Source organism: Haemaphysalis longicornis, unplaced genomic scaffold (genome assembly GCF_048455015.1).
Source record: "Haemaphysalis longicornis isolate Haplotype H1 unplaced genomic scaffold, Haemaphysalis longicornis Haplotype H1 scaffold_8, whole genome shotgun sequence".
NCBI lineage: Eukaryota > Metazoa > Arthropoda > Arachnida > Ixodida > Ixodidae > Haemaphysalis > Haemaphysalis longicornis.
In genome coordinates, this window is record NW_027526445.1 from 71,118,796 (window position 1) to 71,146,141 (window position 27,346).

General features: G+C 46.2%; 2 protein-coding genes and 1 long non-coding RNA gene across 3 annotated transcripts in view; 2 read left to right on the top strand and 1 right to left on the bottom strand.

The window, feature by feature from the left end:
* Nucleotides 1-1,603, bottom strand: part of LOC144149517 (echinoderm microtubule-associated protein-like 2) — a 170,782-nt gene extending 169,179 nt beyond the window's left edge. Inside the window, exon 1 of the mRNA XM_077681128.1 lies at nucleotides 1,467-1,603. Within this exon, the coding sequence (XP_077537254.1) occupies nucleotides 1,467-1,479 (13 nt within the window). The 5' untranslated portion in view covers nucleotides 1,480-1,603. The remainder of the gene's footprint in view (nucleotides 1-1,466) is intronic.
* A 3,170-nt stretch (nucleotides 1,604-4,773) lies between these two features.
* LOC144149898 (uncharacterized) lies at nucleotides 4,774-7,699 on the top strand. Its single transcript, XR_013318384.1, has 3 exons — nucleotides 4,774-4,823; nucleotides 5,843-5,968; nucleotides 7,604-7,699. It is a non-coding gene; the product is annotated as an uncharacterized LOC144149898 (long non-coding RNA).
* A 9,812-nt stretch (nucleotides 7,700-17,511) lies between these two features.
* The window catches only part of LOC144150212 (kanadaptin-like), a 36,408-nt gene continuing 26,573 nt past the window's right edge, over nucleotides 17,512-27,346 (top strand). Inside the window, exons 1-6 of the mRNA XM_077682059.1 lie at nucleotides 17,512-18,136; nucleotides 18,672-18,870; nucleotides 19,625-19,761; nucleotides 21,440-21,605; nucleotides 23,181-23,300; nucleotides 24,288-24,348. Of these exons, the coding sequence (XP_077538185.1) occupies nucleotides 17,720-18,136; nucleotides 18,672-18,870; nucleotides 19,625-19,761; nucleotides 21,440-21,605; nucleotides 23,181-23,300; nucleotides 24,288-24,348 (1,100 nt within the window). The 5' untranslated portion in view covers nucleotides 17,512-17,719. The remainder of the gene's footprint in view (nucleotides 18,137-18,671; nucleotides 18,871-19,624; nucleotides 19,762-21,439; nucleotides 21,606-23,180; nucleotides 23,301-24,287; nucleotides 24,349-27,346) is intronic.

The window sequence follows — 27,346 nt, forward strand, 5'->3', positions numbered from 1 at the left end:
ACCGGCTTGGGCGTGGCGCGTAATCGGCAGCTGCGTTGGATTACGAGATCTTTCCGTCCCGTACAATTAAGGACACTTGCACGCAATTACAATCTCTACTTGGAAAGATAAAGTCTTAATAATAATACGCGCAGTGGTGTTAATGTCACAATGTCGCCAAAAAATTTCAACCGATCAAACACGACGACGTTTTTTTTCTTCTCGAGAATATCGAATTCTCATCCATTTCTGCGGGTAATCCGCAAAATATAAAACCTTAACTCAAGCAGAAGACGTCGTATTTTCAGTTCCCAAATGTGCAACAAAAAAGATTACTGGAATTCACGGTCTCGGCGCCGTAACACGCCGGTCGCGGTCTGAAAGCTAAACTACCGTTCGCCAACAGGCGTTCTCATCCCGAGCCACGCTAAACGACGATTTGAAACAATTTGCGACGAGGAAATCCCGAGCGGGAGACTTGCATCACCCAGCACCTGTGTCAGAATGCGTTTCGCTCTGACACGGCGGTTGGCAAATGACGGAGACTCGCATTTAAGTGTCGCGTGACAAACACAGCGCCGGCGAAAATCCCGGAACAGAACTTCCGAGAAGCCCCACAATCGTTTCCGCTGACATTTAACGCGATCCCGTATGACGTGAAGGGGGGCGTGCTCCTTGGAACGCAGCCCAAGGCCGGTCGGTCAGCGATCACATATGTTGTTCGAGCTGGATACGGAGTGATTCCGCCAGACCGGCGCTCTCGATTCCGCTTCGGGACAGTTACCCGATGTTGCACGTGCATTTGTCGGCGTCGGCGCTGACTGTTCACCGAGGAATGCATCAAGAAAGGGGGAAAAACAAACGCAGGGGAAAAACCAGCCCCGCCTGCACGCGGGGCCGGCGGGGGCGATTTCGCGGACTCTCCGTCAGAAACCAGCCAACCTCGCGTCGCTGACTGACTGCCCACGAAACGTGCTGCTGCCGCGCGATGCGTGCAAAAGGTGACGTGAACGGAAATTTCGAAACCCGGATCAGACTGAACTGGCGCGACCATCGAAGGCGCCGATCGTGCGTTCCGCGGCAGCTTTACTGACACGGTCGGAGGGCCGCATAGCTCGCTACGCGCCTCTGCGACGAGAAAAAGTGAAAACACCACCGCAGAACAAGGTATCACGGTGAGGTGGCAGTGGCGGTTACGAGCCCGTTATCTGGCAATCACGATAAGGACAGTAGCCCAACCCGGAGAGTCGCTACGGCGCACGGAAATAAAAATACGGGCGACCCAGCAATACGAAAGCGGCACGGCGACTTCTTTTTTTTCTTTTCCTCGCCGTGACGCCGAACGGGATTCAGAAGCTTAAGGTGCTTAAGTATCCGAACTCGCTCTTTTATTACTCCGGTGTTTCGATTGCACGGAAACCGGGCGGATAGATTCCCGTCGGGTACAAATCGTGTGAAAACACATCGAAAGTTGACGATCGACTCACCGAGAGGATCCATGTTGCGCCTGCTCACGCCGCCGATGCGGCTTTCCGGGGCGAAGCGAGCTTCGGCGCTTCTCTCCGTAGGCTACTTCCGTTCCGTTCCGTACCGCTCTCGTGCAGATAGACGCTCGCTGACCTTACCACGAAAAAAAACTTTTGTTCGTCCTACTTCAGGCTGCTTGCTTATGTTATTTATAGCAACACTACTGCTAAAAATAAAAGCTGACTGATTGAACTAATCAAGCTGACTTACTTTGCAACGTTCGTTTCTGTTTCGAACTGTGCGTTACACGCTGACGACCAGCAAAGATTTCGAAGGGGTAACTTGACACTAGAAATACTCTACGTTAGTTATAATCTCATTATGCAATGTTCTTGCCGGATTTATTCTGTGGACGAAGTAATATTTGTATTTATTTCAAACCGCGTAATTTGCGAGACTTCCGCAAGGGGATAGCCGTTCGCGCATTCGCGCGGGATTAGCGCTAAAAACGAGCGGGAACGTTCGCAGCAGACGACAGCCACTACCATGGAAAGCCGTCGTCGCAGGGTAAGACCGCTTTCATTCACCCAATTTGTCCTGCGAGAATGTGCGTGTAGATCCAGAAGGAGTCAGGAAAATTTTATTATTCGCACGGAGTGAAGGACTTGAGCAGCCAGTGATGCCTGCTGCTTTTTGCTGCATGCTGTCTGATGCGATTTTCTTTTGGCGCTGTTTCACAAGAGGGTTTCTTGGCGTTTGCTATCTCATTGCCCATTTCATCTCGCAGCCGCCCGCACGTTTCTGCGCGAGCCCAGATACAACAAGAAGCCGCGAAAAGACCGATTACTGGCAACGACTCCTGCACTCGTCGCGGGAAAAGTACGTACACGCTCGTATTGGCGCGCAGACGAGCTCGGCTGCTTCACGGCAGCTTTACGTCTCGACCGGCGATGTTCGGTGCATTTGACTCCTTCATTGCGCTCAGCAATTGTATACTGATATCCATGCAAGTTGTTAGGCTTACTACTTTTCGTTACAGAGCACGCTACAGGAGCGTGAGCAACAAAATGAAAACCTTCATACGGCTTACCCCGCAACTCAAGGGAAAGACCATGACTACGGTAACGAACACATCGTTTTGCATTCATTTCGCACATGCATGCGTCGACAATAAAGTGACAAAATATACTTTTTTACAAACTGAAATGTCTTAATATATACCACATTTTTAATGAATAGAATATTGCACAAGGGTAATGAGTTAAATCTGGTTTCGTAAAAATCGTCTGCGAGGTTCCAGCTCGATTTTTGCTTGCGAGATGGATATTTAGTAGAAGTTGGGTAAAAAGTCATGGTGGCAGTAAGGTACAGTTTAGCTATCATAGCAGACAAGTAAAGTGAAGGTTTCACAACAGCATTATGAGTAATGACATTGAAATACAAGGCTTGAAAGGACTAATGAAATTACATTAATGACCTTCATTACAACGTCAATTATGCATACATTTGCTTAGGTGCCACATATGCCCCAGATAAACCCAAGGTGACAGCAAAGCCTGAATAGGGGGAGAAAAAAAAACATGCACTTGCAAATAAAATATGTGTTGATTATATTTCCTTCAGCAGTTACTCTAAACAAAACCGTTTCTTCCTAAACTCTCCTGCAACTAGGGGGCAGCACAAGTAATAAAGATCCAAGAAACTGTATTTTTGGACTTGACCAGTAAGCTGGTTGTTCAACTCTTAATCCACCATTTCAATGCATGACATGACCTCAACTATGCCCATGTGTTGGTAACACCCCATTCGCTTCCCAAGTTCCTCCTTGGATCACGAAAGGTTAGCTGCGCATCCGCAAAACATAGCACTTCCCTGGTTCCGGTTCCAGCAGTGATCTCATATCTTCGAGTCGACTTGGGGCCTGAAAATAGAGCCAGCACGGCTGTTGTGGCATGCAGGAAGCGACATGTTTGAAGCATTCGCAAAACCTCCAGGCACAGTGACCACACAGTATTCTCCTTAAAGCACACATCTTTCTGGTTGACTCCCAGTGGCAAGAAAGTACTTTTGAAATTTGCCCAAATATTTTATCAATTTAGTTAGTCTCATGTCGATGGAGTGCAGGATAAGTGTTGCTTTAATTTATCAGTTTAGATAGCCTAATGGTCCCACTAACACATACGCGATGTCATGGCCCTTAAAAATGTTTAAAAAGCAACTACAAAGGAAACGGTAGCATGTTACAACCCCACTAACATACAGTGCAGTAAGTGAATGCAGAAGAATGCAGTCGTTGCTAGTCACAAAAACGTGCACTACTAGTGCACGCCCTGTACAGGATTGGACCAAATGGCTTTTGCAAAGAAAACAATAAAATGCATGCGTATTGAGTGAAGATTATATTGCCTGGAGTTCAAGTTATTTCTAAAACAGAAGTGGTTACCTCTATGGTGACAATGTTCATGGGTAATGCATTGCAAAAATCTCTGCCCTGCTGTGACTTCTGTACTTCGGTGTCCATACGTCACAATGAATTAAGGTTGACCTCTTATGCAACCAGAGCAACTAGAGATAACACCACTTTCTTGCATAGAGTACTGGATTTGTAGAAAAAAAGGAAAAATTGAGGGGCACTTTCTTTTCTCGGCATGTGCCAAACAATTTGTGTCAATTTCACAAAATTTGTTGCCAGGACACGTTACTTGGGAAGAGATCAATGTCCCTAACAGCTTGCATTTATACTCACACTGATCACTGTCGCAAACTGGGGATTCTGTCTGTTGATACCAAATGTTTTTAGGACTCATTTGATGCAAATGCATCAGCATGTTGGAATACTGTTCCTCCATCATTGTTGGCCTTTTTGTTGCTATTTTATTTACGATGGCTCTCAATAATTTTATTTGTAACTAGCCTTGGCTATTACGCCGTATCACGCGACGTTACCTGACTGCAATTTTTCTGCTGCTGTATTTTTTACCTGTATCTAATATATGTAACCACTCCCCTCTTTAATGACCTTAAGCCTTGAGGGTAGGTAATTACATAAATAAATATTTCCTTTGCAAGTTTTTGACGTCAATCAACTCATTGTGTTCACTGCTTGGGTTTTTGCTTTGGATCTGACCGTGCCCCTCGCACCCTGTTGCTGCGGTGTTGCATTCTCGCAGAGTGCAAGGTTCAGGAAGGCGTTCCGGTACCTCCTCTACCTGGAAAAGTTCATCCAGGGAGAGTGTGCCGTGCAAAAGATTCCTCTTCCCCCAATGTGCGACCGGCTCACACAGTGGCTGCGTGAGCACCCGTGGGAGGCTGAGGAGGAGGAGGTGGAGGAGGAGGGGGAGACCTCTGAGGAAGAGGAACAGAAAGAGGGAGAGGAGGTGAGGACATGCCGGGTGCTGACCCGCGTCCCCCCTCCTCTTTGACCGTAGTTCTTCAGGCGTAATCCGAGGGTGGGCGCTTTCTTTGTGGTGCAACCTTGGCTTTTGTCGCCTGGTGGTTCCCAACAAAATCAAAGCCCCTTTCTTCAGAGAAAGATGGTTAAAGTGTGGAGCTTTCTCCCTTGCAACCTGAGCCAAAGTCCGTAGTCCAAACTGCTTTGACTGTGTTGGAATCGCACAATCGAATAGATCTGTCGGCTTCGTAACACGAGAGACCAAGATTCAATTCCAACCACAAGAAGCGTTTTCTCTTTTTTCTTTTGAGGTGCTTGAGGTGCCTTTTTTGAAACTGATTGTATAAGTTGGCTTTCCTGCAGTGAAATTTGGCGAAATGATGGCACAAGTGAGGCATAGAAAGGTTTACTTTATTGTAGAATGTGTTTAAGGACTAGCACTCCTAGTGTTTCTCAATCCAAGGTTTGTTAAAATGTAACGCGTGTGCAGTCTATACAGATGCTATGGCTGCAGTAGGCAAGCAACGGAAAGGAAACTTTTCGACACTAAACATGGGTGCTGAAACTGCTAAACCGCCAGCACAAGCTTCTGTTGGGAGTCTCTTCGAAGCCATAATAGTGCCCTTGTGCTAGACTGTGACCACTGGAAGCGAAGTTCACCGTATCAGCCCAAGTCAAGAATCAGAATATTACGACACACTCTTCATTCAAGAACTGCTAGAGTGGGATCACCAATGAACCATGCTTGCTTTCTGCCCATTTGACATCCTGCTGCTTATTTCTTCTTTCGATTTGTAGGGCCAGTGGTTTGATGACATCAACTTATCTTTTTTCGTCTATGCACGTACTTTCAATCTGGCAACCTTTTCCACCTCCCTTCCTGCAACTGTACAAATTTCAGATAACAAAGATAAAAGCAGTGGAGGTATGGGGTCAGACTTTGCTCCTCACTCACAAATCCCCTTCCCTTCTTCCTCCGAATGGGGAATTGCTCTCTCTCTATAGGTTGAATCGTCCTCCACGGCAATCCACGACCAGGAAGCATCGGAGAGCAGCAAGACACGAAGCAAGCCTGCCTGCTCTGCTCGTAATCGCACTCCCAGGTCATCCCCAGCTCCCCAGCCACTGCAGGTACTATTTCATCATGCCTTCAAGCACGCACCGCCGCACTTAGAACTACACTTTGAACCCCTAATTGGCTAAAAATACTGCTGACTCAGTTCGCTTAGTATACGCAACACTCTATTCTTGCCTGCGATAAGACGGCGCCCCAAAGAAACAACGACATGCTGTCAGAGGATTGATGCGTTTTGCAAGGTGATCAGCTGAGCATGCGTAGCAGCCAAACAGAGATTGGACTACATGACTCAGCCCCTGAGTGTTTGAGGAGGACACTGCCTCAGCGGTAAGAGGTATGAAGATTTCACATGCCCAGGGGCATACTGAACAAATCGTGGATAGCACGTGAAGTTGTTTAGCTTTCTGAGATTAACAGCGCGAAAGAACGGGACAATAGAGGAGTAGAGTAACACAGCGCTGACTAACAACTGAAGTTTTATCTCAAGTTTTATCTGAAGTTTTATCTGTTAATCTCAGAAATATGTACCAACTGGCCCGCCTACAATCCGTGTTGTTTAGCTTGCGTTGCACGTACTTCTGCTCAACAGTAACCAAGTACCTTTCGTTGGCCCAAAAGTGATCAAAACACGTTGCTCATTCCTTTTCGCAGATAGAGACTGAGTGGTCACCTCGCTAAAGCTGTAGTTGTGAACAAGAAATGTACCACTTGTAATACATTAGTAAAGGTCTGTTGGCCAGGTAGAGTGACGCATTTGCAGCAGCAATAAAGTCAATTCATTAAGAGTTTCCCAATGTGAAATTCGCGTGCTATCAGGCACGTACCATATTTTTTATGCCACTCTTTGTGGCAAGGTCTGACAATATTGCACCCGAGAATTTCTGCCACCACAAATTATTAAGAAATCACCAGAGGCGGCAACACCAGCACTTTAAAGGGGTCATGAAAACAAGATGTGACTTTGTTCAGTTTGGAAAAACTCGCTTTGGTAACTCGCTCAGCAGCCTGAGTGCAGCCACGAAAGACATCTTTCAACAGAGAAAACACAAGAAATGATGTATAATGGTCCGGCACTATAACGTAGTTACCAACGTATTAACCGCACTTTAGCATTCTACTAATACGATCAAATGAAACTAGAGGCTTTCACAGCAATCGCCCAGTCACGTTCCTTGGCGGTGACATAGGCAGGCGACCGTCAATCGCACAAACAAGATTCTCTGATGTCTTAGAAAAATTGCCAGAAAGCGGCTGCGGAGTTGCCACTGGTTCCTCTCTTTTTCGTTAATATCTCCATTATTTCTTCAAAATTAGCAATGAAATTGATACAATTGTTGTCGGGAAAAAGCAGCATTTTTAATGACTCAAACTTGTATTTTGTCTTCACAGCCCCATTAGTTTTCTCAGATGACTTGAATCGAGTTTCCTTATTGGCGGGTGAACAAAAGTTTTGTTCATGCTCACTCAAACTCAGCTTTTTAGTCCATAAAAACTCACTCAGTGCAATTTGTAAATGATAATCTGTAAAAGTAAGCCGACTGGATACTCGTACTCTTTCATCCTTTTAGAAGCACAGCCAATCTGGGATCATGCATGTGCTGCCGTATGTTTAGACAGCGACTCTTAGTCATTCATTTCTCAGAACTCAAGAATGACTCTCCCATGCGTGTCCTTTGCACTCTGCGCAGGATGAATTGTCTTTAACCGACGATGAAGCCGTCGTGCCAGCCTACACCAACCTGGTTCTGCCCAAGCAAGCAACAAGGGAGTGGGAGCTTTACGTGAGTGTCCACAGAGCGGCCATTCGAGCTCGCTTGCCTGGTGAAGTTTCTCCGAAGTGCGGGTATTGTGTGACTTGTCAAACGTCTAGATGAAAACCCTGCAGCCAGGTCTCTTGCAGGTGGCCTGAGTGTAACACAAGGATGGGGTTTTTCATAGATGGATTCTCCAAAAAAAGAAGGTGATGCACTTATTTCATACTGGCGCACACACCACTGAGCGCATAAGCATTAGTGGTAGTTAAACATAAGTTGTAATTAGCAAGTCGTTCTTAGTTCTCAAGTTAGGTTAATAGCTGTAAAAGACAGTACTACCTGGCAATAGGTTTGGGACAACTAGATACTAAATGCACAGCAAGGTGTGTATTCCCGTGAGAGATATCCCCGAGAAATTTCAACACATGTCGCTGGGGCAATGACAATGGTTTACGTGGAGTGAGGTTTCAGCTCTCTTTGCAGTTTGGAATTGCATCTATAGTTCAGGCCTACACGAAGCCCTGTTCTGAGCATTGCCTGGAGGCTCTAAAGTGGGAACAGGCAGTTTTTTTCCAGTTGCCGTTCAGTCTCAACGAAAAACTGGCAACTGAATGAACTTTCAGAGAGGCTTATTTATGAAGTTAACAATACCTCGCCTGTGCACTTTGGCTAGGCAGATATGTACATGCTGGATGTACTTATAGTACAGGTATGATAAACACTCGACTACCCCACCAAAGGTATTACTCAGTACTGTGGTTGGGCTTTTCTTTTATGGTGCTTCCAATGCCTGTTCTCATTCTCTTATACCCCAATTGCCACCACCTGGTGCAAAAAACAGACCCTACTTACTCCACCAACAGCTGTGTGATGCTTTGTTGCAGTATCAGCCATTTCGTGGAAATTCATGCCTTGTGCGGTAGGAAGGCCTGGCGCCCCCCAGTGAGCCTAGTCACCCTCCAGGCTCATCCGAATGAATCTGCCATGTAGTCATTCTATGACCACATGCACTGACTCAGGATTTACCATCTAGAACAGACTATTTGCAATTATTGAATTCAACATCAACCTTCATGCAAGAACAGATGATGTGAAGCAGTATTTTGGGACGATTTGGATATCTGCGCACTATGCATGGGTGAGACAACTGCACATTTTGAACAGTTTTGATGCAAATCCGCTTTCCTGCACCAAGCTGCCCTGAAAGCATGGAAATTGTGAAATGAGCATTCACCTCCCTTTAAGCAACTTTTTCCGTGCCTCTACACCCTTTCATACAATGCAGTTTTGAATTAAAAAATAATAATTTCAGAGTTCAAAGGATAACAGCAAAAACACCTTACGATTGCACCGTTTTTCATTTTGATATTTTTTAACGGCTCTGTACCTTGTCATGCATGCAGCCTCAATAAAATTTAAGAACTTTGTAAGAAGGTGGTGGAATTCGCACCTCGTGAAACTCTGTTGAAAAAAAAAAACGTCCAAAGGCTGTGCGAGTGTTGTGTGTAATCAAAGCGATTAAAACTGCAGACGTCCCCTTGAGCAGCTGCTACAAATTTGGTTTTTCAGGCACCAAAGACAACGCAATAAATGTTGCTAATTGCTCCAAATAAAAATTATTCTGCTCCAGAAACTGCTCCCAGATCTGTTTCAGTTGTCTCACTCCTGATTGTGTCACTTTCCGAAACAGTGACTGTTTCCCTGTCACACCCAGTTTTGGGTTGTTGGATGGCATTTGGTGTAATTTGCAAGACGATACATGCCAGACTGTCAAAGGAACAGAACCTACAAGGCCTTACTGCTACCACGGTAGTAGAAACACTACGGTACCATTGTACCACACTGTCATTTTTGGCGTCTTGAAGTGCCTTCACAAGCCACAGGGACAGGTAGAGCTAAAAAGGGTGTAGGGATGCAGTTAACTTCTTTGTCAGTTCTTGCACTTTCAGGTTGCAGTTCATAGACTCTACCTTTGGCTCTCCCTTTTGGCGCGCTCTTGCTGAGATGTGTCAGGAACGATGGTTTCCCGCACATTGTGTTGTGGGGAAGGAGCATTTGCATGCTTTGTCTTATCCTCCCAGTGTACACAGTTCCAAGACTAAAAGAATAGACAGGGCTGAACAAAACTGTTATCTCTAACTGCGTAACTGCGTAATTGCAACAAGATAACTGGTTCCTATTTATTCCAAGCAGAAGTTAGTGCACAAATATTCTGAGCTTTGAGTGGTTTGAAAATAGACTTTTATGCACTCTTCAAGTCAACTTCCACAGTTCAAAGCGTCTGCATATTTCAGAAGTTACAGGCAATAATAGCAGTGAAAGAACAAGAAAAGTTACTTTGCTACAACCCACGTCCCACCCTCAGACTTCACTGCAACGCACGTAGCCTTGCACATGCTTTTCTGCAAGGCACGACAGCTGTGTCAGCAAGCCAAGCAGGCACAAAGTCCGCGTGAGGGAATTCAAAGGAATGACTTTTCGGGGAGAAGCAGTTGATCAGAAAATAACTAAATCCTGCACATTTCAGGGAAATTACTAAACGAGCACTTAAATTTTTATTTTCCAGCCAAGCATTTCCTTTTTAACACGGGCAGAGTTCACTGCTTTATGCCCAAGCGGAGTGTAAAGTTATTTGTGCACAGCATATATTGGGCTGAAAAGAGGACTGTGTCAACAGCTGTTGTATCAGTGGTGGCACATGCCAGAAAATGGTGCACCACCCAGCAAACGTACGACTCTTCTCAGTGATTGCTGTATACCACAGAGTCTGAAAGAACTCGTATTGCTAGACAACACTGGCCAAATCCCTCTTTGTAGGTTTTTGTTTGCTGGTTCGCTTATTTTTGCTTTAATCTTTTCTTTGTTCCAATGTGACATTTGACACGTATTCATTTTGATGCATTGCTTTACGTGTCCTGTCTCAGTCATTTTTGTATGTACATATGTTCCTGAACGGTTATAACCGTTCTCTTCTTTTATCAACCAAATGTGCGCGTTATGTAGTACAAGACTCCAAAAAGGGTCCACACCTGTAAAATCATCTCAACTTCTACTTATATTTCGTGGGGGGGGGAGGGATAATTCAGAGCTAAATGTTTGAACAGAAGCATCATATGTGTCGTGGAAACCAATGCTTAAGTATACTCAATTTGATTCTTGGTCAATTTTTATGACTAATGTGTGTTTTATTTGCAACTGAAAATTTAACATAATCAAGTTAAAAGTATTCTTTTAACTAGGCCAGCGGTTCTCAAGCATGTTTGTCCCAGGGAACCCTGCTAAGCTCTGTTAAGTGCCAAGGAACCCCCCCCCCTCCCTCACCATTTCCCATTCTGTTTATGCTACATTCACATGCAATAAATTCAAAAGGAAGCAAGCTTGCTTGCTTTTGAATTTATTGAACGTGAATGTTGACTTTACGCGAGCACGTACGCTAGCGGCACCTATCTCCAAACAGGAGAAATGTGCATGGGGGTAATATAAGGCCGAGAATCAAGTGCAATAGTTTAACCATGCAGCCTGTTTTTGGAGTCTAGCTGGCTCCAAGCTGCTGGCAAGATTTATTGCGCAGCTCGCGCCTTTCCGTTATGCATTGAGATGTGCTTACTGACACTCGGGCAGGAGTAATGGAGGTTGCTTAGATCGATTACATCTAGGGTTCGCCATCTAACTTATACTTGGCGGGTGCGGAACCAGGTAAAATTTATTAATGGCTCGCAGAACCCCGAGGTTCTGCGGAACCCACTTTGAGAGACCATGAAGTAGGCAAAGGAAGCTGTCTTTACTGATTACATTAAACTGTGGAAGACCCTCTTCTGGCCATAGTGATATGACTCTGTACAGGAAGAATTTTTTTACAGGAAGACTGTAACTGAGAAACCAAACCCCATGAGCCCTTTTTAGCACAAACAAAAGTTTTTCCTCTACACTGACCAAGGCCCGGGTGAGACTGCATTTACAGAGGTGTACTGGAACAGCCAACCACATTTTCGAGTCCCCCTCTAGGCCTAAACGGTGACCCTTGAGAGGCAGACCGAGCCCTGCTGCCCATTCCCTTTCCCAGGGCATCTCTGAGGAGGACTGGATGGCAGCGGGGTCGTCACAGGCGGGGTCGTCACAGCAGCAGATGCCCCCCTCACCACCGCCACCGCAGCGGCATGAGGAAGAAGAAGAGCTGCCGGGGGTGGCGTCCAAGTCGGGGGTGACCAAGACCTACGTGGAGCTGACCTGCGAGGAGGCACCCACCAGCGGCCACCCCATGGTGGACGCACCGGCGTACTTTGTCGTCACCTCCAGCGGTGACGTGGTCGCCGTCGGGGAACTGCCGCCCCCACAACTCGGGGGGCCACCCCACTTAGACAGCTGAGTGTGTCATACTCTTCAACCCTGCGTTGCCTTCTGCTCTCAACTTGTCTGCGCGAGAGGCCGATGCTGGTGACTTTCTGTGCGTGGCTGGCTGTATTACTCGCAACTTGGCCACTTCTCTCTTTCCCCACGATAATTGGTGGCTGCATTTGTCACGTCAAACATGCTACACTGTTTGGGGAAAAGTTAGTGAGAGTGATGTTCAGGAGCGTAATGCTGCCGACTGCCTAAAAACAATTTTTTAGGGGGGGGGGGGATTGCCAGTGAGATATTAGATAGGCTTTTCTAATTTCTGAGGTGTGTAAATGCTCCTCTTGCTAGTTGACTCGGGGCTCAGACCATCGGCATGAAAAAACTAGGTTTTCTACAGGGTAGAGTAAAAAAAAAACAGATAGTGATTCTATTGGGTACAACTTTCTGCAGCACTAACCCCAGTTTCAACATGTGTTTATTTCTGGTCACATTTTCTTTAAAAAGTGCTTATCTCAGGTTATTGCCAGAGGCACACATGTTTTGAGGTTTAGAGGTGGTTGGATTCGTAAGTCGGGGCGTACTACATAATTTTGTTTTTTTGTTACGATAGCATCGGATCGCATTTCATGGCTAGCATAGTGTGGTACTTTTGGCACGGAATGTCGACTTCTCCTCGCATATACATTTCAAAGTGTCATCTAACCCTGTAGGCAGGCAAAACAGCATATTTAGGTTTCACATGATGCTAACTGCAATTTTTGCAGTTATTTTTGTCCATATTTATTATTAGTCACTAGTTAGTACTGTTTTCACCTTTTATTTATGTATTTATTTATTTATTTATTTATTCATTTATTTATTTATTAGGTTTTAAGGAAATAGTTGGCTAGTCAGTGAAGCCCTCCACGAACTGTCCCATCTTCTCACGTGCTAAATACAATGCACAATGCAGTGCGCTAACATTGACACTGCACAACTTCGAACAATGCCTGCAGCGTATCTACCTGCAAAGTACTTGATAAGGCACAGCAATTACTGACTGCAATACAGCTGACACTGGCACTCTGCTTATCTATATTATTCAAAGAATCAGGGAAGCACTATCACCCTGTCACAAATAGCAGGGGTCTATCAAGACTTGCTTAATGAGACTGCAGCCTCAATTGCCCCCCCCCCCCCTCACCAAATGTAAACTTGAAAGGCCCAAGAATTCAATTTAAATCCCAGTGTCGGGTAGTGTGCAGAGAGCCAGAATATAATTACGCCCTCCCCTTCCCCTTTCTTTTTTGAAGAATGAGATCTACATACTGAGCATTATCGGCATTTGGGGCCTTTCGTTTTAATGATTTCAGGCATTCGAATGGAACAAAACCAATAATGCGATGTCACAGTCTTTGCATCGCAGGCCAGGTCAGCAACTCATCAGACACAGTGGAATGGGGAAAGGTTTGTAACATGTTTAAAAGTGGCATCATTTCCAAACTAAGGGGGGAAAGTTTAAAGGGGAATTTTAACCAGGCTCATCAATTCTACATGTAAAGCTTAGTTGCTGAACAAATGTTCTTATACGCATGGGTCGGCAAGGCAGTCACTTACAAAACTAGCTTAGGCTGCAGCTTTTTGTTTTTTACTCTTAATGATTACTTTTCCACTCCTAAGCACCCATTTTTAGCAATACAAACGCCAGACACTTCACTGTACAACCGACCATGCACCTTCTGGCCCAAACTAAAAAAAAAAAAAAAAACTAGACACACATAGTCTTAGCGTCCCTTACAAGCTTTATCATGTTTGGTGCACCCAAGTAGTAGATTTATTGCTAAAGATCGCCAGCTGTCACTTTCAGGCAGCTTCACAAAGTTCTCCTGTATGGGGTTGAGTGTGCCTTACGGATTCAAACACGTTTCAGCAATAACACTCAACAGACGCCAGCTGAAAAGCTAGTGATGTCTTGTATTTGCATAATTTAATATGTTTTACTGCGTGTGTTATTTTGTGTGCATTTTCTTTCTAGGCAAGTGGAAAGGACGTATTTGAAATTTTACGTATTTGAAAGGATGTTGACATGCTGTGTTCGTAATTGCATAGTGCAGTTTTTTTTCCATCCCTTTATTTATTTATTTATTTCCTTATTTATATATTTATTTATTTATTCCCTTCCATTCTGTCAGTATAGTGCATTGTTTTCCTTTTTTGCAGTAATTTTTGTTGTTGCACCTCCGGTGCATTGAATGGGATAGCTCTGAGTTTATGTTTATGTTCAAACAACTTACGATGACAAGGCATTGTTTATGTGTTAGCAAATGTTTATTATAAACAGACGGAGGACACAACTCTGTGAGAGTTTCTATATTTCTTGTTGAAACAATGTTAGAAAATGCAATATAGTTTATTGGAAGACATTTACAAAAGCTTTAGAGTGAAATGACTTTTGTTGCTTGAAACTGCGGGACCATGCATAATTTTCAAGCTAATGCTCACACGTTGCATGCAGTGCAAAATTAGTGAGCTTGAAGCTTGTTTTTTAAGTGTTGGTGTTTGTACTCATGGTTGTACTATTTGTCGAGTTTCAAAGTTGCCGAATGTAGTGAGCTACCACAACTCTTTGTCTAGCAGAAAGCAAATGTTTTATCTGTTGCATTATGTATGTATGACTTCCTGTTGACCTAATTTATTAGAAAAGGCAGTATTTATAATCAATTGAGAGTTTACGTAAGCTGAATAAACTTATATGGACTACAAATTCCTGTACACCTGGTCTCCTGAACACTACGACATTTAGCACAGGCCACACTGCAACATTTACGATACACTATCAAGCTGAAGGTCTGGGTGCAAATAGAGGCACCAAAGGGAGTGGGACTTCGTTATAAAACTGACACAAGAGACTGCGGAAAAGTTAATAACAGCACAGGCTCAAGGAGTGGCTATGATTGTGTTTCAAGGCATGTGGCTGATGTGTAGGTACCATAAGCCCTCGATTTAACAAGGACAGCAAAACGGTGTCAGAATTCGATAAATACATGAATGGCAACACAGCATCGGTAGAGTGCACGGCAATGCTTCGGAAACTTTAAAGGAACCGTCCGTTGAAACAAGGACCACTTTGGAACCATTTTACTTTGGCATGAAATGAAAAAACAGGTTGGGCAAGTTCGTTGGGCATCACAAGGGCCTCCTCCAGTCAGCCTCAGTTGCGCAAGGCTTTGTGGTAAAGCAAACCAAAGATGTTTTACGTTTCTGCTGTTGTCCCACGCTTTTACCCTTCGCTGCATACCAGGTCTGTGACCTATATCTTCAAGGCAATAGCTGCAATGTCACCATCAATGTCTGTGTCAGAAGTGCTTGAAACATTGATGGGAATCAAAAGTAAGAGAAGGCGACTGCATGGTGCACGGTGTGCTAGTTTGCTCTGTAGAGAACTAGAAAACTAGCCAAACGAGCTTCATTTAGTGCCCGCTCTGCATGTGTAATTGTGTACACTCTGTGGTTCTTATTTAGTGAAGTGCACATGTACAGGTCCGCACGAAAGTAAATGGAGCACGGGAACGGTGGGCAAACTAAGGTCCCTGAAATAACTTTCAGGGACCTTAGGGCAAACTGCATCGCAGCGCCACCTAGAAACGCCGACGGGAAGCAACAAGCGGTGTTCTGGGGATGCGTGCACACAGTCCCACCACCCTATCCGATAATGATTAATCGTCGCTCTGCTGGCGTGTGACTGCGCGTGCCAGTTTTCAAGGGGCTATAGCATGGCGCTGGTTACATTGCCGCTCGCCACAATCAATGGTGACCGAATCGGCTGCTTTGGAGTTCGACGAAGCTACGTGCTTTAAAATGGGCCTTGTTTCGGGCTATTAAGCGCAGCCATCGATGTCCTCCTCGCATATTTCCTACCTAACATGTGAAATTTTACTGGGCACACGCACTTTTTAATGCCTTTCTTCAAAACACTCCTGCGTTAATTACTGAGAGCCATTACTTAGGAGCAAACAAGGCAGCCCATATTAAAAGAAAGACCTCTGAAGCAGCTAGGATGGTTTAAAAAAAATAAAGGACAAATCCTAGAGATTTATCCTTAGTTTGTGCTGGCTGTATATTCCGAAGCTACATTTTGTAGTCGGTTTATTTGTACTGTATTGCAAAATCAGGCCTGGGAAACCTAATAGGCAGATAATAAAATACGTTTCGTGGGCAGGACATTCATGGCTGCGTTCCACAGCATGAAACAAGGCACGTTTTCAAGCGCATAGCTTCTTCTAACTCCAAAGCAGCGAATTCAGTCGTCACGCATTGCGACGAGCGGCAATGTAACCAGCGCCATGCTACAGCCCGTTGAAAACTGGCATGCGCACTCAGGCACACCAGCAGAGCAACGATAAATCATCAGATAGGGTAGCGGGGCTTTGCGCACGCATCCCCAGAACGCCACTTGTTGCTTCCCGTCAGCGTTTCTAGGCGGCGCTGCGATGCAATTCGCACACCGCTCCCGTGCTCCATTTACTTCTGCGCGGATCTGTACAACACTAAGCATGGATCGCCTTGCTGTTACGCGTTCGAGACACCATTCAAATTCCCGATGCATTTGTTGAGGTACTGGGTGCCATTCTGGCACACCAAACATGAAAATTGTGTTTTTGATTCCCGTGATGCCACTTTTTTTTTTTTTGATAAGTGATACCTAGCTGCATGATCACATACAGTTGAACCTTGACTGTTGCGAAACCAAACTGCAAGAATTTCGGAATAACGAGCAAAGTCGTATTTCGCCTGCTCTTGCCCATAGGCTTAATGTGTCTTTGGTATCACGGAGTACCCGTTATAACGAAACTATACGACAAGGCTGTACTGTAGAGCACACACGTGAAAATGAATTTCAAGGGTGCTCACCCCCCACCCTACTCTCCTGATGGTGGCGCCCGAATTAGCTGCGAAGTAAAGCCAGGCTAAGGTGAAGCAGGATGTACTTGTTACTACGGCCAGTCGATCCTTCCCCAACGGGACCTAATTGTGGTCGGTGCAGTGTTGGGCGACTGGCTAAAACACTCGTAAGAAGACACCCGTCTGAAGGCGGAGGCTTTTCTTCTCACCAAGCTCACAGCCGGGAGAGCGCGTGGTCGGGATGGCTCAAGCCCACCGTCCCCATTGGGAAAAGCCAATCCGGATACGCATGGTTCCCTAAATGGTAATGCACGCACCTTCAACAATCCTTCTCACGAACATACCATGCAACAGAATACCATGCTGTGCCATGCCAACAGCACTTTGTGACGGCTCGCGTACATCATGGAACTTTTTTTGGGTCCTTGAAAGTTCGTTCTTGTGGGAAGAGGGGTATTGAATCGCCAAGCTTTGTTTACATACAAGTATACAACGAATTACTAATCTCTATGCCGCTCTGATACACTAAAATAAAGCAAAAAGAAACGCTCGAAATAATGCGAGCTGCGATTCAGTTAGTTTGGCTAGGTTTAGCGCGGTGCGGCCATAAACGTTCCCGGTCGGCCAACTATGTATGTCACACAAACAAAATGGCCGCGCCTATTCGCGAATGGATCACGATCGTGTACAGCGTAGCGCCTTCGTTTTCCGTGCGCGCACTGCCTTATGTCCAAGACAGCGACCGCAAAGTATCATTTCTCACCCCAGCCTGACCATTCAGTGGCTTACAGCTGCGTCACCTTCGATTTGAAGTAGGGGCGATCGGTCAGGATGAGCCTGATGGATACCGAGGTGTCAACCACGGCGGCCGACCAGCAGCCAAGGTCCGAGGAATCGGCCGAGGTGGTCGCTGACGCAGCAGCCCCGAGTGGAAGTGGGGTCGTCACTTCGTCTACCTCGAGCAATAACCCGGAGCCGATGGAAGTGGCGGGCGATGGCGGAGAACCACCTGTTCCACCTGTTGAAGGTTCCGAAGTGTCGTCGTCGAAGACGGAGATGGAGGCTCCACGCGCGTCGTTCAAAATGCCCCTGATCGGTCCGAGGCCCGGTAAGCAGAAGGTGCTAAGGACGGGCGTCACCCCGCTGCCCCAGTGCATCGACCTGTCGTCTGCGCCGAAGGCCTCCGAAGCTGCCGCCGAGTCGACGTCGGCTCCCCCGAAACCGACACCTACCGACGTGCCGTACAAGGTGAAGTGTCGCTGTTTATTGCGGTTGCGTGTTGCTCGCGGATGCACGAGAAGGGGTGACCAGTGTCGCGCATTTTCTTAAAACCGAGTTACCCGACATCGAAAGGTTTTTTCCTTCGCTGCAATTTTAAGCTCAACGGGCTGTGCTGGGCGAAATTTAGTTCAGACGATGTTAGAGTGAGATCTGTGGTGCTGCGATGCTAGAGGTGTTGGATTCTCGTGTTTCAGTGGGTTTAAAATTCTCAAATGTATTCAGGTTGTTCTTCATGTTGGGGATTTTTTGCATGAGCAGTCGAAAGTTCAAACTTCAACGTGTCGCCCATCTCTTTGATGCTGCAAAGGATATGTACAGATCAAATCCAGCGGTACCAGCAGGTAAAATTTGTAACTAGTTTCCCTTTACAGTGTGGAATTGGGAACAAAACCTGGCCTTAGGGCGAAAAAAGCAATCTCATGAGAAATTTTGCCCTTCGAGGTCTTTCACGGCCGCACGTGCTTCAGCAAATTGTTTGTAAATCATGCTGCCCTGCGTGCAGGAACCACCGTGGAGCGGCGAACCGAGCCGGGAGTACAGCTTCCAGGTGCTCAAGGGCGGGGTGATCATGTCGAGCTTCCCCCTGGAGAAGCCGTACACCATCATTGGCCGCAAGGACGACTGCGACATTGTCCTGGACCACCCGTCCATATCGCGCTACCACGCCGTGGTGCAGTTCAGGGCGGGAGAGGAGAACTCTGGTGAGAGGGGGTCACTTGTACCTTGACGGGTCAGGTCTGAAAAGCAGTCGAAGCCCTCATTCACACAACCGTCACCTTCTCCGTCACGGCACCGTCACGTCAAGAAGCCGCAATGGAGCCATAAACGGAATAGCGTTCGTGCTGGAGCTCTCCGTCAGAGTACAGGGTCGTCTGCCTAGTGATCGCTTTAGCCTAGAATTGAGCGTGCTTAATCTGAAAAGTAAAGAAAATGGCTTGTGCTCACTTTTCACTAAATTTAGCCGTAAAAATTTGTTTTCTGATTAGCTGGTTTACCGCGAGACACGGTCTCGTTGTGTTGATGGGACGCAAACGTAGAGCTCAGCCTCCTGTCACCGTCGCACCGTTTTCGGTGAGAAATCACCCGAAAAACCGTCACCCATGACGGAAGACGGTGACGTGACGGGGTGAAAAACGACTGTGTGAATGATTTTCGCATGTGCTGCAGTAGAATTTTGAGCCTGCCGTTGTCACTGAGCGATCACACCGGCTGGGCGTTCAGGCCACACTTGAAATTATGGTGTGAACTTGAGGGGGAAAACAGCAGAAACTCGTCTTTGCAATGTGAAATGTCCAAGGGTGTGAGTTTTTGGATGAATGCTTATGCAATCCTCAAATTTTAGTAGCTACCGGATGTGGTAGTATTAGTGGTCACTTCAGGCTTCTTTGTCTGTGTTTTTGCTCCAACTACTGGTTTCAGCGTGCACGATCTCGTCCTCCCCTCTGCCTTGTGCAGGTTTTTACCTCTACGACCTTGGCAGCACGCACGGGACGTTTGTGAACAAGCAGCATGTCCATGCACGCTCGTACAAGCGGCTCAACGTCGGTCACATGGTCAAGTTTGGTGGGAGCACACGCAACTTCATCCTCGAGGTGCGGGTGGCTTTCTGAACATAAGCTAATTTTTCGCCACCCCATTGGTTACTCTTGGCATGTGTGCAGTTGTGTGCAAAATATCATTCAGTCTAACCGCAGCTAAATCAAACCGCAAGCTACATGACACTCCAGATTTGCTGCTCAAAGTCTCTTAGTGCTGCCGTCACTTGAATAAGTCTGCTTCTTTGGGCTTGCTTAATAATTTTTGTATTTGGCAGAAATTTAACGCCCTTCCATTCGCCCCCCTGTTCCCCGTCAAAGCTAAAGGAATGTTTGTTTTTCTTATGAAGTACTTCTTTTCCTTTTTTTGTTGACATATTCTGTACAATTTTTTGTATCACAGTGCAACGTACACTGGTCTTCTTTAATACCACAATAGTATTTCAGCTCCTTGGCCGGCTCAAAAAATTTGGGGTTAGGACAGTGCTGTAGCGGCAGTATATGGTAAACTTATCATTTTACAGCAATTAAGAAATTATGCCTAAATTTGACGGCAAGTTAGCTGGAAATCAATATTGTTCTGGCCTCTTATATCTCACCTTTGTAAATGCTTAAACAAACCTAGAGACAGGCACACAGAGATGACAATCAGGGAAAGCATGCTCTTACAAAGTTTTTCGACAAAAGCGGAATGATCTTACAGGGTGACATGGCTTCGTTTATTGTAGTAAGTACACCTGAGCTTCCAAAAGTTTCTTCTTGGAAAAAATTGTACAGGCATGCAGTTCACTGACCAACTTTGGACTGCCTGGAACATTTACAGGCAGGCAGCTTGCAGTCCTTATAAAAAAATTGAGGCAGAGGTATTTGTCACATTTTGTGGCAAAATGGCTCGACAGAGCTACATGAATAAAATTTGCTTTTTTCAAAGTTACAATGCAACACTTATTCGGAGGGCAAAAAGTGCTTTGCAACAAGAGGTAGAGAGTATTAAAAAGCAGTCTGTTGTCAGCCGGCATTTTCACATACAAGTTGGAACTGTAGTTGAGGATAAGCAGTACATAGTTGCATCGAACCCGCAAACCACCGTTCTCAACTTTATTGCAACTGGGTGCGCTGTGCTATCATCATCTGTGTAGCATTTTGGTCTTTTTGTCAGGTGTGGTTAACACAGCACAATTGTACCAAATTCAGGAACCAGTGGTGGTAATCGGTGCAACTGTCTTTAGTAATATATACTTTTAACATGTACTGTAATGTACAATCATGGACAAATTAAATGCGAACATGGAAATAGGAGCGAGAACATGCAAAATTGAAAAATACTGTTCGTGGAGGTGCAGTAATGGCACGCGATCAACATATTCGGAAAGCCAGATTTCCCAACTTTGCTTTTGTAATTATGCCGCGCGTTATTTTGGCTTACATGGAAAGAAATCGTGCTATTTGTGTGTTCCACTTCATATTTTTGTGTTTGCATTTGCTTTGTCAGTGGTTGTATGGTTAGTTTTTAGTACATACTGTTAGTTCCAATTCCCATTGGAGCTCAAACAGTGGTTCGGCTGCACAAATGCTTTCTTCCTTGCAGGGTAGGCTGCCATTCCGTCCTTCCCTCAGTTGTCTTCCTTGTTTTAAAGTCAGCACTGCTTCAGCTTTCCCAATCCCATTTCCAAGTGTGCTTGTTCTGCTAGATGGCATGCTTTTTAAACAATGCCCGATTCCCCCATCCCTGCAGGGCCCCCAGGAGGACCAGGAAGATGAGTCGGAGCTGACGGTCACGGAAATCAAGGCCCTGCGCAAGAAGCAGGAGGAGGAGGCCAAGCAGAGGGAAGCCGAAGCCAAAGCCAAGGCGGAGGCCGGCAGGGCCAAGGAGGTCGAGGAGGGCGTCGACTGGGGCATAGGTCAGTGGCGCGGTTGGAGAATCAGAGTTGTGAAGAGCTGTTAGGGGATTGCAGCCAGAAATGCGGCAGAGTTGCTAACCACATTTCGTTAATTTTCTTTCTGTTGTCGTTCCTTAGAAAGTCTGTATCAGTGTGTGTTTCATCAGTAGTTTTTGTGGTACGTGATGAGCCTTTTGGAAGTACCGAGTACTGCAGAATTATATAAGAGAATGTGAATGATAGCATGGTTGTGCTTGAACTTGCACGCACTTGAAATTGTAAGAGATAAAATTTTGCGTAATGATACAATACTCAACGTTGCGAGCCTACTGTAGGGCACAAGTGTAACATTATATTGAAGTTTTCGAATTGTTGTAATCATCGTAATATACATATACAACATTTTACCCTCGCATAACAGCCTGGGTATTGTCATATATTGGATGCATAAACTGTTTCACTTATTTCATATCACCTGGCAGCATGGAGTAGTTAGTGGCTGTAGATTCTAATTTTCAGCAGTTTTGGCAATCGCCTACTGTAGCTCCCGTTTCTCGAATAAGAAAGGATCGTGTCATTGTTGATCCTGGTAAATTCAGATAATTCCAGATATAAATCTCTATCCTAGATGTTGGCATAATCAGGTGAGCTTTTTGTTTCTGAAAGGATTATTTACGTGCCCTAAAATAATTTCATCACAGTTTTTACTCTGAATTCTGTGCAGGGTCTACACCTGGCTGTTTGTTTTGCAGGTTTGATTTTACCAAACATCAAATTTTTGTATTGTCAGATTTCACAGCTCCTTTGTGGTCCTTCAGCGGTAATGCAATGTTAACTTTGTGTTACACTTTTTGACTTATTAGGGCTCAAACCTGTTCAAAGCTGCATTTGCTAGTCGCTTGTCGGGTTTTTTCTCGTGCCTAATCTTTTCAAGTAGGCGCATACTACCACTGGGAATGTGAATCTACCCGGGAATTGGGTGCCCACTGGCTGGTTGGTTTCAGAACCAAATATTTCTTCTGTTTTTTCTTTCTTTTTCTTTTTCCAGTTTAGGGGCAAGGAAAACAGTTGCCAGTTTTGTTTGTTTAACATAGATAACGTAGGTTTAAATTTTTATGTGTATCTCCTACATTCTTGAGTGCCTTCTGGGTGCTGTTTCTATTTTGTTTTAGTTATTTATTTTCACTTGTTTGCCATGATGAAGGCCAGGTCAGGGTAAAGGCTGCACCCCTTCACAAAGAGGACAGGGAGGGCGCAGTTTGATGCCCTTGTTGAGCAAGTCACAAGTTTTGGGTGTTGGGCCTGCATTTGCGAGAATGCGCAGAGTTTGGAGCTTTTGCCATGTTAAGTGGTACGTGGAAGTTATCTGAAAAGGAGTTGTGCCACTCGTGGCCAGCGCTTTTAATTCCCTTCAGAAGTCAGTAATGCCTTCTGAGGTTGTTGCGGCAGCTTTGACGACACATAGTACTTCATCTAGTTCAAGACTCTTGCATTTTGCTCTGCAAACAGCTGCTCCAGCATGCAATGAGATGCAGATTTGGAAAGCTTCAACGTTTGTGTGTAGTAACTGGAGCACTTTGCGAACAACCCTTGCAGGGGACGATGCGGAGGACGAGGACCCGTCGTCCGAGAACCCCTTTGCCCTGGCGGGCAACAACGAAGACCTGTACCTCGAGGACCCCAAGAAGACCCTGAGGGGCTGGTTCGAGCGCGAGGGTGAGCGCTGACCCCCTGCAGTGCCGCCACTCCCTTTGCTCGCACAAAACTGCTCTCCCAAGCTTTTATGGGGATGTAGTCGAACGCGCTACAATAGATGAAGGGGTAGCTGTGTTTACACACCAGCCATGACTCCCCGAGCAAGGCTGCACGCTGGCCACTCCCTTGTTGTCATTAATGGTTGGTCAGCATGGCTCTACGGGCCATTGTGAGCCTTCGTGCCTGCTTTTTCTGAAATCTCACAAATACACCCCGGCAACTGGCGGCTGGAATGCTTAGTTTGTGTCCAGCAGCACAACATGTCATCTTAGTCAGTTTGACATCACTACAAGTGGCACCCATAAACCTGTGCAGCAGGGAGTCTTTTGGCGTTTGTGTACCATATTTTCGCGCATATAACCTGCACCAAAAATGCGAAAATTTAAGTGGCAAAGTAGGGGTGCGGATTATACGCAGGGTTTTTCTTTTAGTGCAGCTTCACAGCTATGCGCGTTGTGCCATGAAGTTCCTACGCAATAACACTAAGCCTTCCATGGAAGTGATTGCACAAAACATACAAGGTCAAGGAAGAAAAAGCAAGGACGAGCGCACTCTGACAAGTGAATTTTATTGTGAATTGTGACTTTCGCCTTGCAGTCAGTGTATTGTACTTGCTAAATATATGCTTTTTCTGTCTACATAGTTTGTGATGTGTTGCTTGAGCATTAGCTTTGGTGCAGCCTTTCCTGTATCAGATGTGTGGGCAATACGCGAGCATTCTTTTTTTTTTTTTCTCTTCCAGTGGGCTGAAAGTGGGGCTGCGGATTATATGCAGGGGCGGGTTATACGCGCGGAAATGCGGTAACTTGTATCAATAATGCACTTATTGAAAGGTGCATTGTGCTTTATCAATTTCCCTGTTACTTTTGAGCCGCCACAACGTATAGCTTGCACTTTCTCACGGCAGTTGCAAAAGTTGTGTGAGCTGTGTTTTCCCGTCTCGTGCAGGCTACGAGCTGCAGTACAATGTGGAGGAAAAAGGCTACAGCCACTTCTCCTGCACCGTCGAGTAAGTGCCTGAAAGCAGAGGGGATGCCTTGCCTGAAAAACTAATCTCAAACACTTAGTTCCTCTCACTGCCTCGATACCGTTTCAGTTGGCCATCCGTTCTGAAAGCTTGCTCACACAGTCTCTTTTTTAGATGCAACGCATCTCATGCTCGCCCCTCTGTCCTTCCTGCGTCTGTCCGGCGTTGTCCGCACAGATGCGCCTCTCCTCTCCTCTCTCCGATAGCGAACACTCTCTCCCAAACAGCTGCGGGTTGGCGCAGCGCGCTCTCACTCCGTTGCTAGGCGCCGGTGGGCGGCGCTGCGCTCGGCGCTGCGTGCGCTGAGTGTGTGCAGTACTCTCTCTCTCCGCGCTCTCCTCTCCTTCCGGCGCTGTGAATATAAAGCGGCATGCCGCGCTCCGACGGTCTCAGTCGACAGTCGTCCGCCTTACGCCTGCACTCTCTCGCAGTACTCGACGATTGCTTGATGCAATCGTCGAGCCCCTAACTGTGCACTTTACGGACCACAAGGCACTCATTCTCGTCTGCAATAAAGACCGTACCTGAGCATACGTGCACTGCATGTGCATTGCATGGTGAAAATGGAAAATTACGCCCACCTCCCCTTCGCGTGAAAATCCCTGCTATAAGCGTAATCAATACGATGGAAAACGCCAATGGAACCCCCCGGGAGATGCGTTGCGTCACACCAGGGTTCCTGCGAGGGGAGGTGGGCGTAATTTTTTTTCCCACTGCTTGTGCTGTTAACTTTTTTTTGTTTCCGTTTTTCTGTTTCCGCACGCATAGTGGTCAAGCTAAGTGCTGCTTTCTGAGGTTAACCCATGTTCACTCATTCTGTTGTCATTCGCACTCGTGCCTCACAAGTGCCGGACAGGTTCTTTAAACGGGTCACCCTGTTGGAAGAAGTGGGCTTCGTGGCTCTGCTAACTTGACGGGGTGTTGCACAACACACGTGATCTCCCACAGCTCGTGGAGTTTCAGAACTAAGAAGGTTGTACAGGATTTGATATGTCTGCCAGTGCTCCTTGTGGGTACTGGGAAATTTAATATGGCAGTGCCATCATTGTGAGTACAGAACTACTTACTGCCCCTGTGGTTTTTCTTTACTGCCGCTTCTGGTACTGCCCCTTTAGCGAAACCTGGGGAAACAACAAAAAACTCCCCCCACCTCCCCGAAGGGGATCGTGCGGAAATGCGAATGCATTGGGTGCACCGATGAGTGCGCTGCGAGTAATTATTATTAATGGCGTAATTAATGAAGAGAGACCAGAGTACACTTCTAGCTGTCGGTGCCGTTGCCGCGAGGGATTCGACTTCACCGACTTCCATCGCTATCAAGGCGCCAGTCGGCAAGCAGTCACGGAGAGAGGCGCGCGCTCCACAGCATTTATATATATTTTTCCGAGCGCAGCGAGCGGAGAGAGGGTACGCGGAGAGGAGAGAGAGACCCGCGCAACACGCCCGCCCCACGCGCGAGCTCTCTCCGCCGAGCTCCGCGATGCGAGCGCCCTCACACGACCGAGCGCACTCCTCCTCTCCACTCACTCTCCGCTACTCCGCCTGAGCTCCGCGATGCGAGCGACCTCACACGCCCGTGCGCGCTCCTCCTCTCCCCTTGCCCTCCGCTCTCCGCCACCTGCTCCGGTTGCTAGGCGCGCCACAGCTGTTGCTAGGGGCGAGGAGGAGCGCGGAGAGGTAACACCTGCGTGCGGACACCGGCACAGACCGCACGACAACCCCCGACTAAGAAATGCATTCGCATTTAAAAAGCAGGTACTCTACGGCTGTCGTTTATTGACGCGTATCTTTTGGGGTTCAAATTTGTTTGAATTATTTGAATTACATCCTATTTAAGTTTAGGTGGAAGCAGTCCTTTACAGCATGAGAGCCTATGCACCAGAAAATCAAGCTTCCTCTCTCATTGCATGAGGCCAGTTGCTAGCAGCTATCCTCACTGACGTCAGTGCTGAGCCTATGGAAGACTTCTTCCTCCCTACCCCATGCCTACTTCTCATGACTTTGTTGATCTTGCTGGCACCGTATCCCAACGAGGATGTTGATGCTTTTTCTTTTTAGTTTTGGTTGAACTTCATGAACGATGGCAAATTTCTCCCTCAATGCCAGCTTGTTGCCTTTGAAAATGTGAAGATAGGATTAGATACGGTGGTGCCATTAGCTATGTCTGGCAAGCTTGACAGAGAATTGGAAACAGCACTACCTCAACAGGTTGCTGTCATAGGGCTTTGCGTTCTTTACTCTCGTTCAGTGCTTTAAGCTTCAAATAACTGCCCATTGCATCTATCCACTGGTTCTTGCATGTGGGCTCTTGATTGCAAGTTCCCTTTAGAAGGTGCTTCATTTTGACAGGGTTGTTGTTGCTGAACTAAGCAGGGACATAAACTAGACTGGACATTGCTGAACTAAGCGGGGACATAGGAATAAACCACCATTGGTGTAAAGCACCTTGGCGTGCATTGAGAACAAAGTGAGATAATCTAAATTTTAGAATTCATTTCAATTAATACTGAGTACCTCGGTTTATATAGTCACGAGTTAGCTTGCATACACGATGTACTGCTGCGTGCAGACCACCCTTTGAAGTGTGGAGCACTTTAGGCGCCCTTTTTGTGTCGTCGTAGCTCATTCGCAGTCACAGGGTCACATGGAGTCATGCACCCAAACAGAGGCATGTGAACGGTACCGACTTTTTGCTCGATTTAGCCTTCAGGCCAAAAGATAAGAGGATACTTGAGTAAGACGTCTATATAGGCAGAACGGTTAAGCACATGAAACCACTGCCGCTGGTCATGCATATCCCCATTATTTAGCGCAAAGAAAACTGCAGGTACATTTGAGGCAAAATATCTGTGCCTAACCAGCAGTCCCTGCGTTCATTTAGTCAGGAATCCTCGTTGGATTGGTGTTTACGATAGTAAGTGAAAAAAATTTCCCGCGAAGAAAAAAAACAGCGTGTTCAGAATGGTGTAAGAAAGGCTCC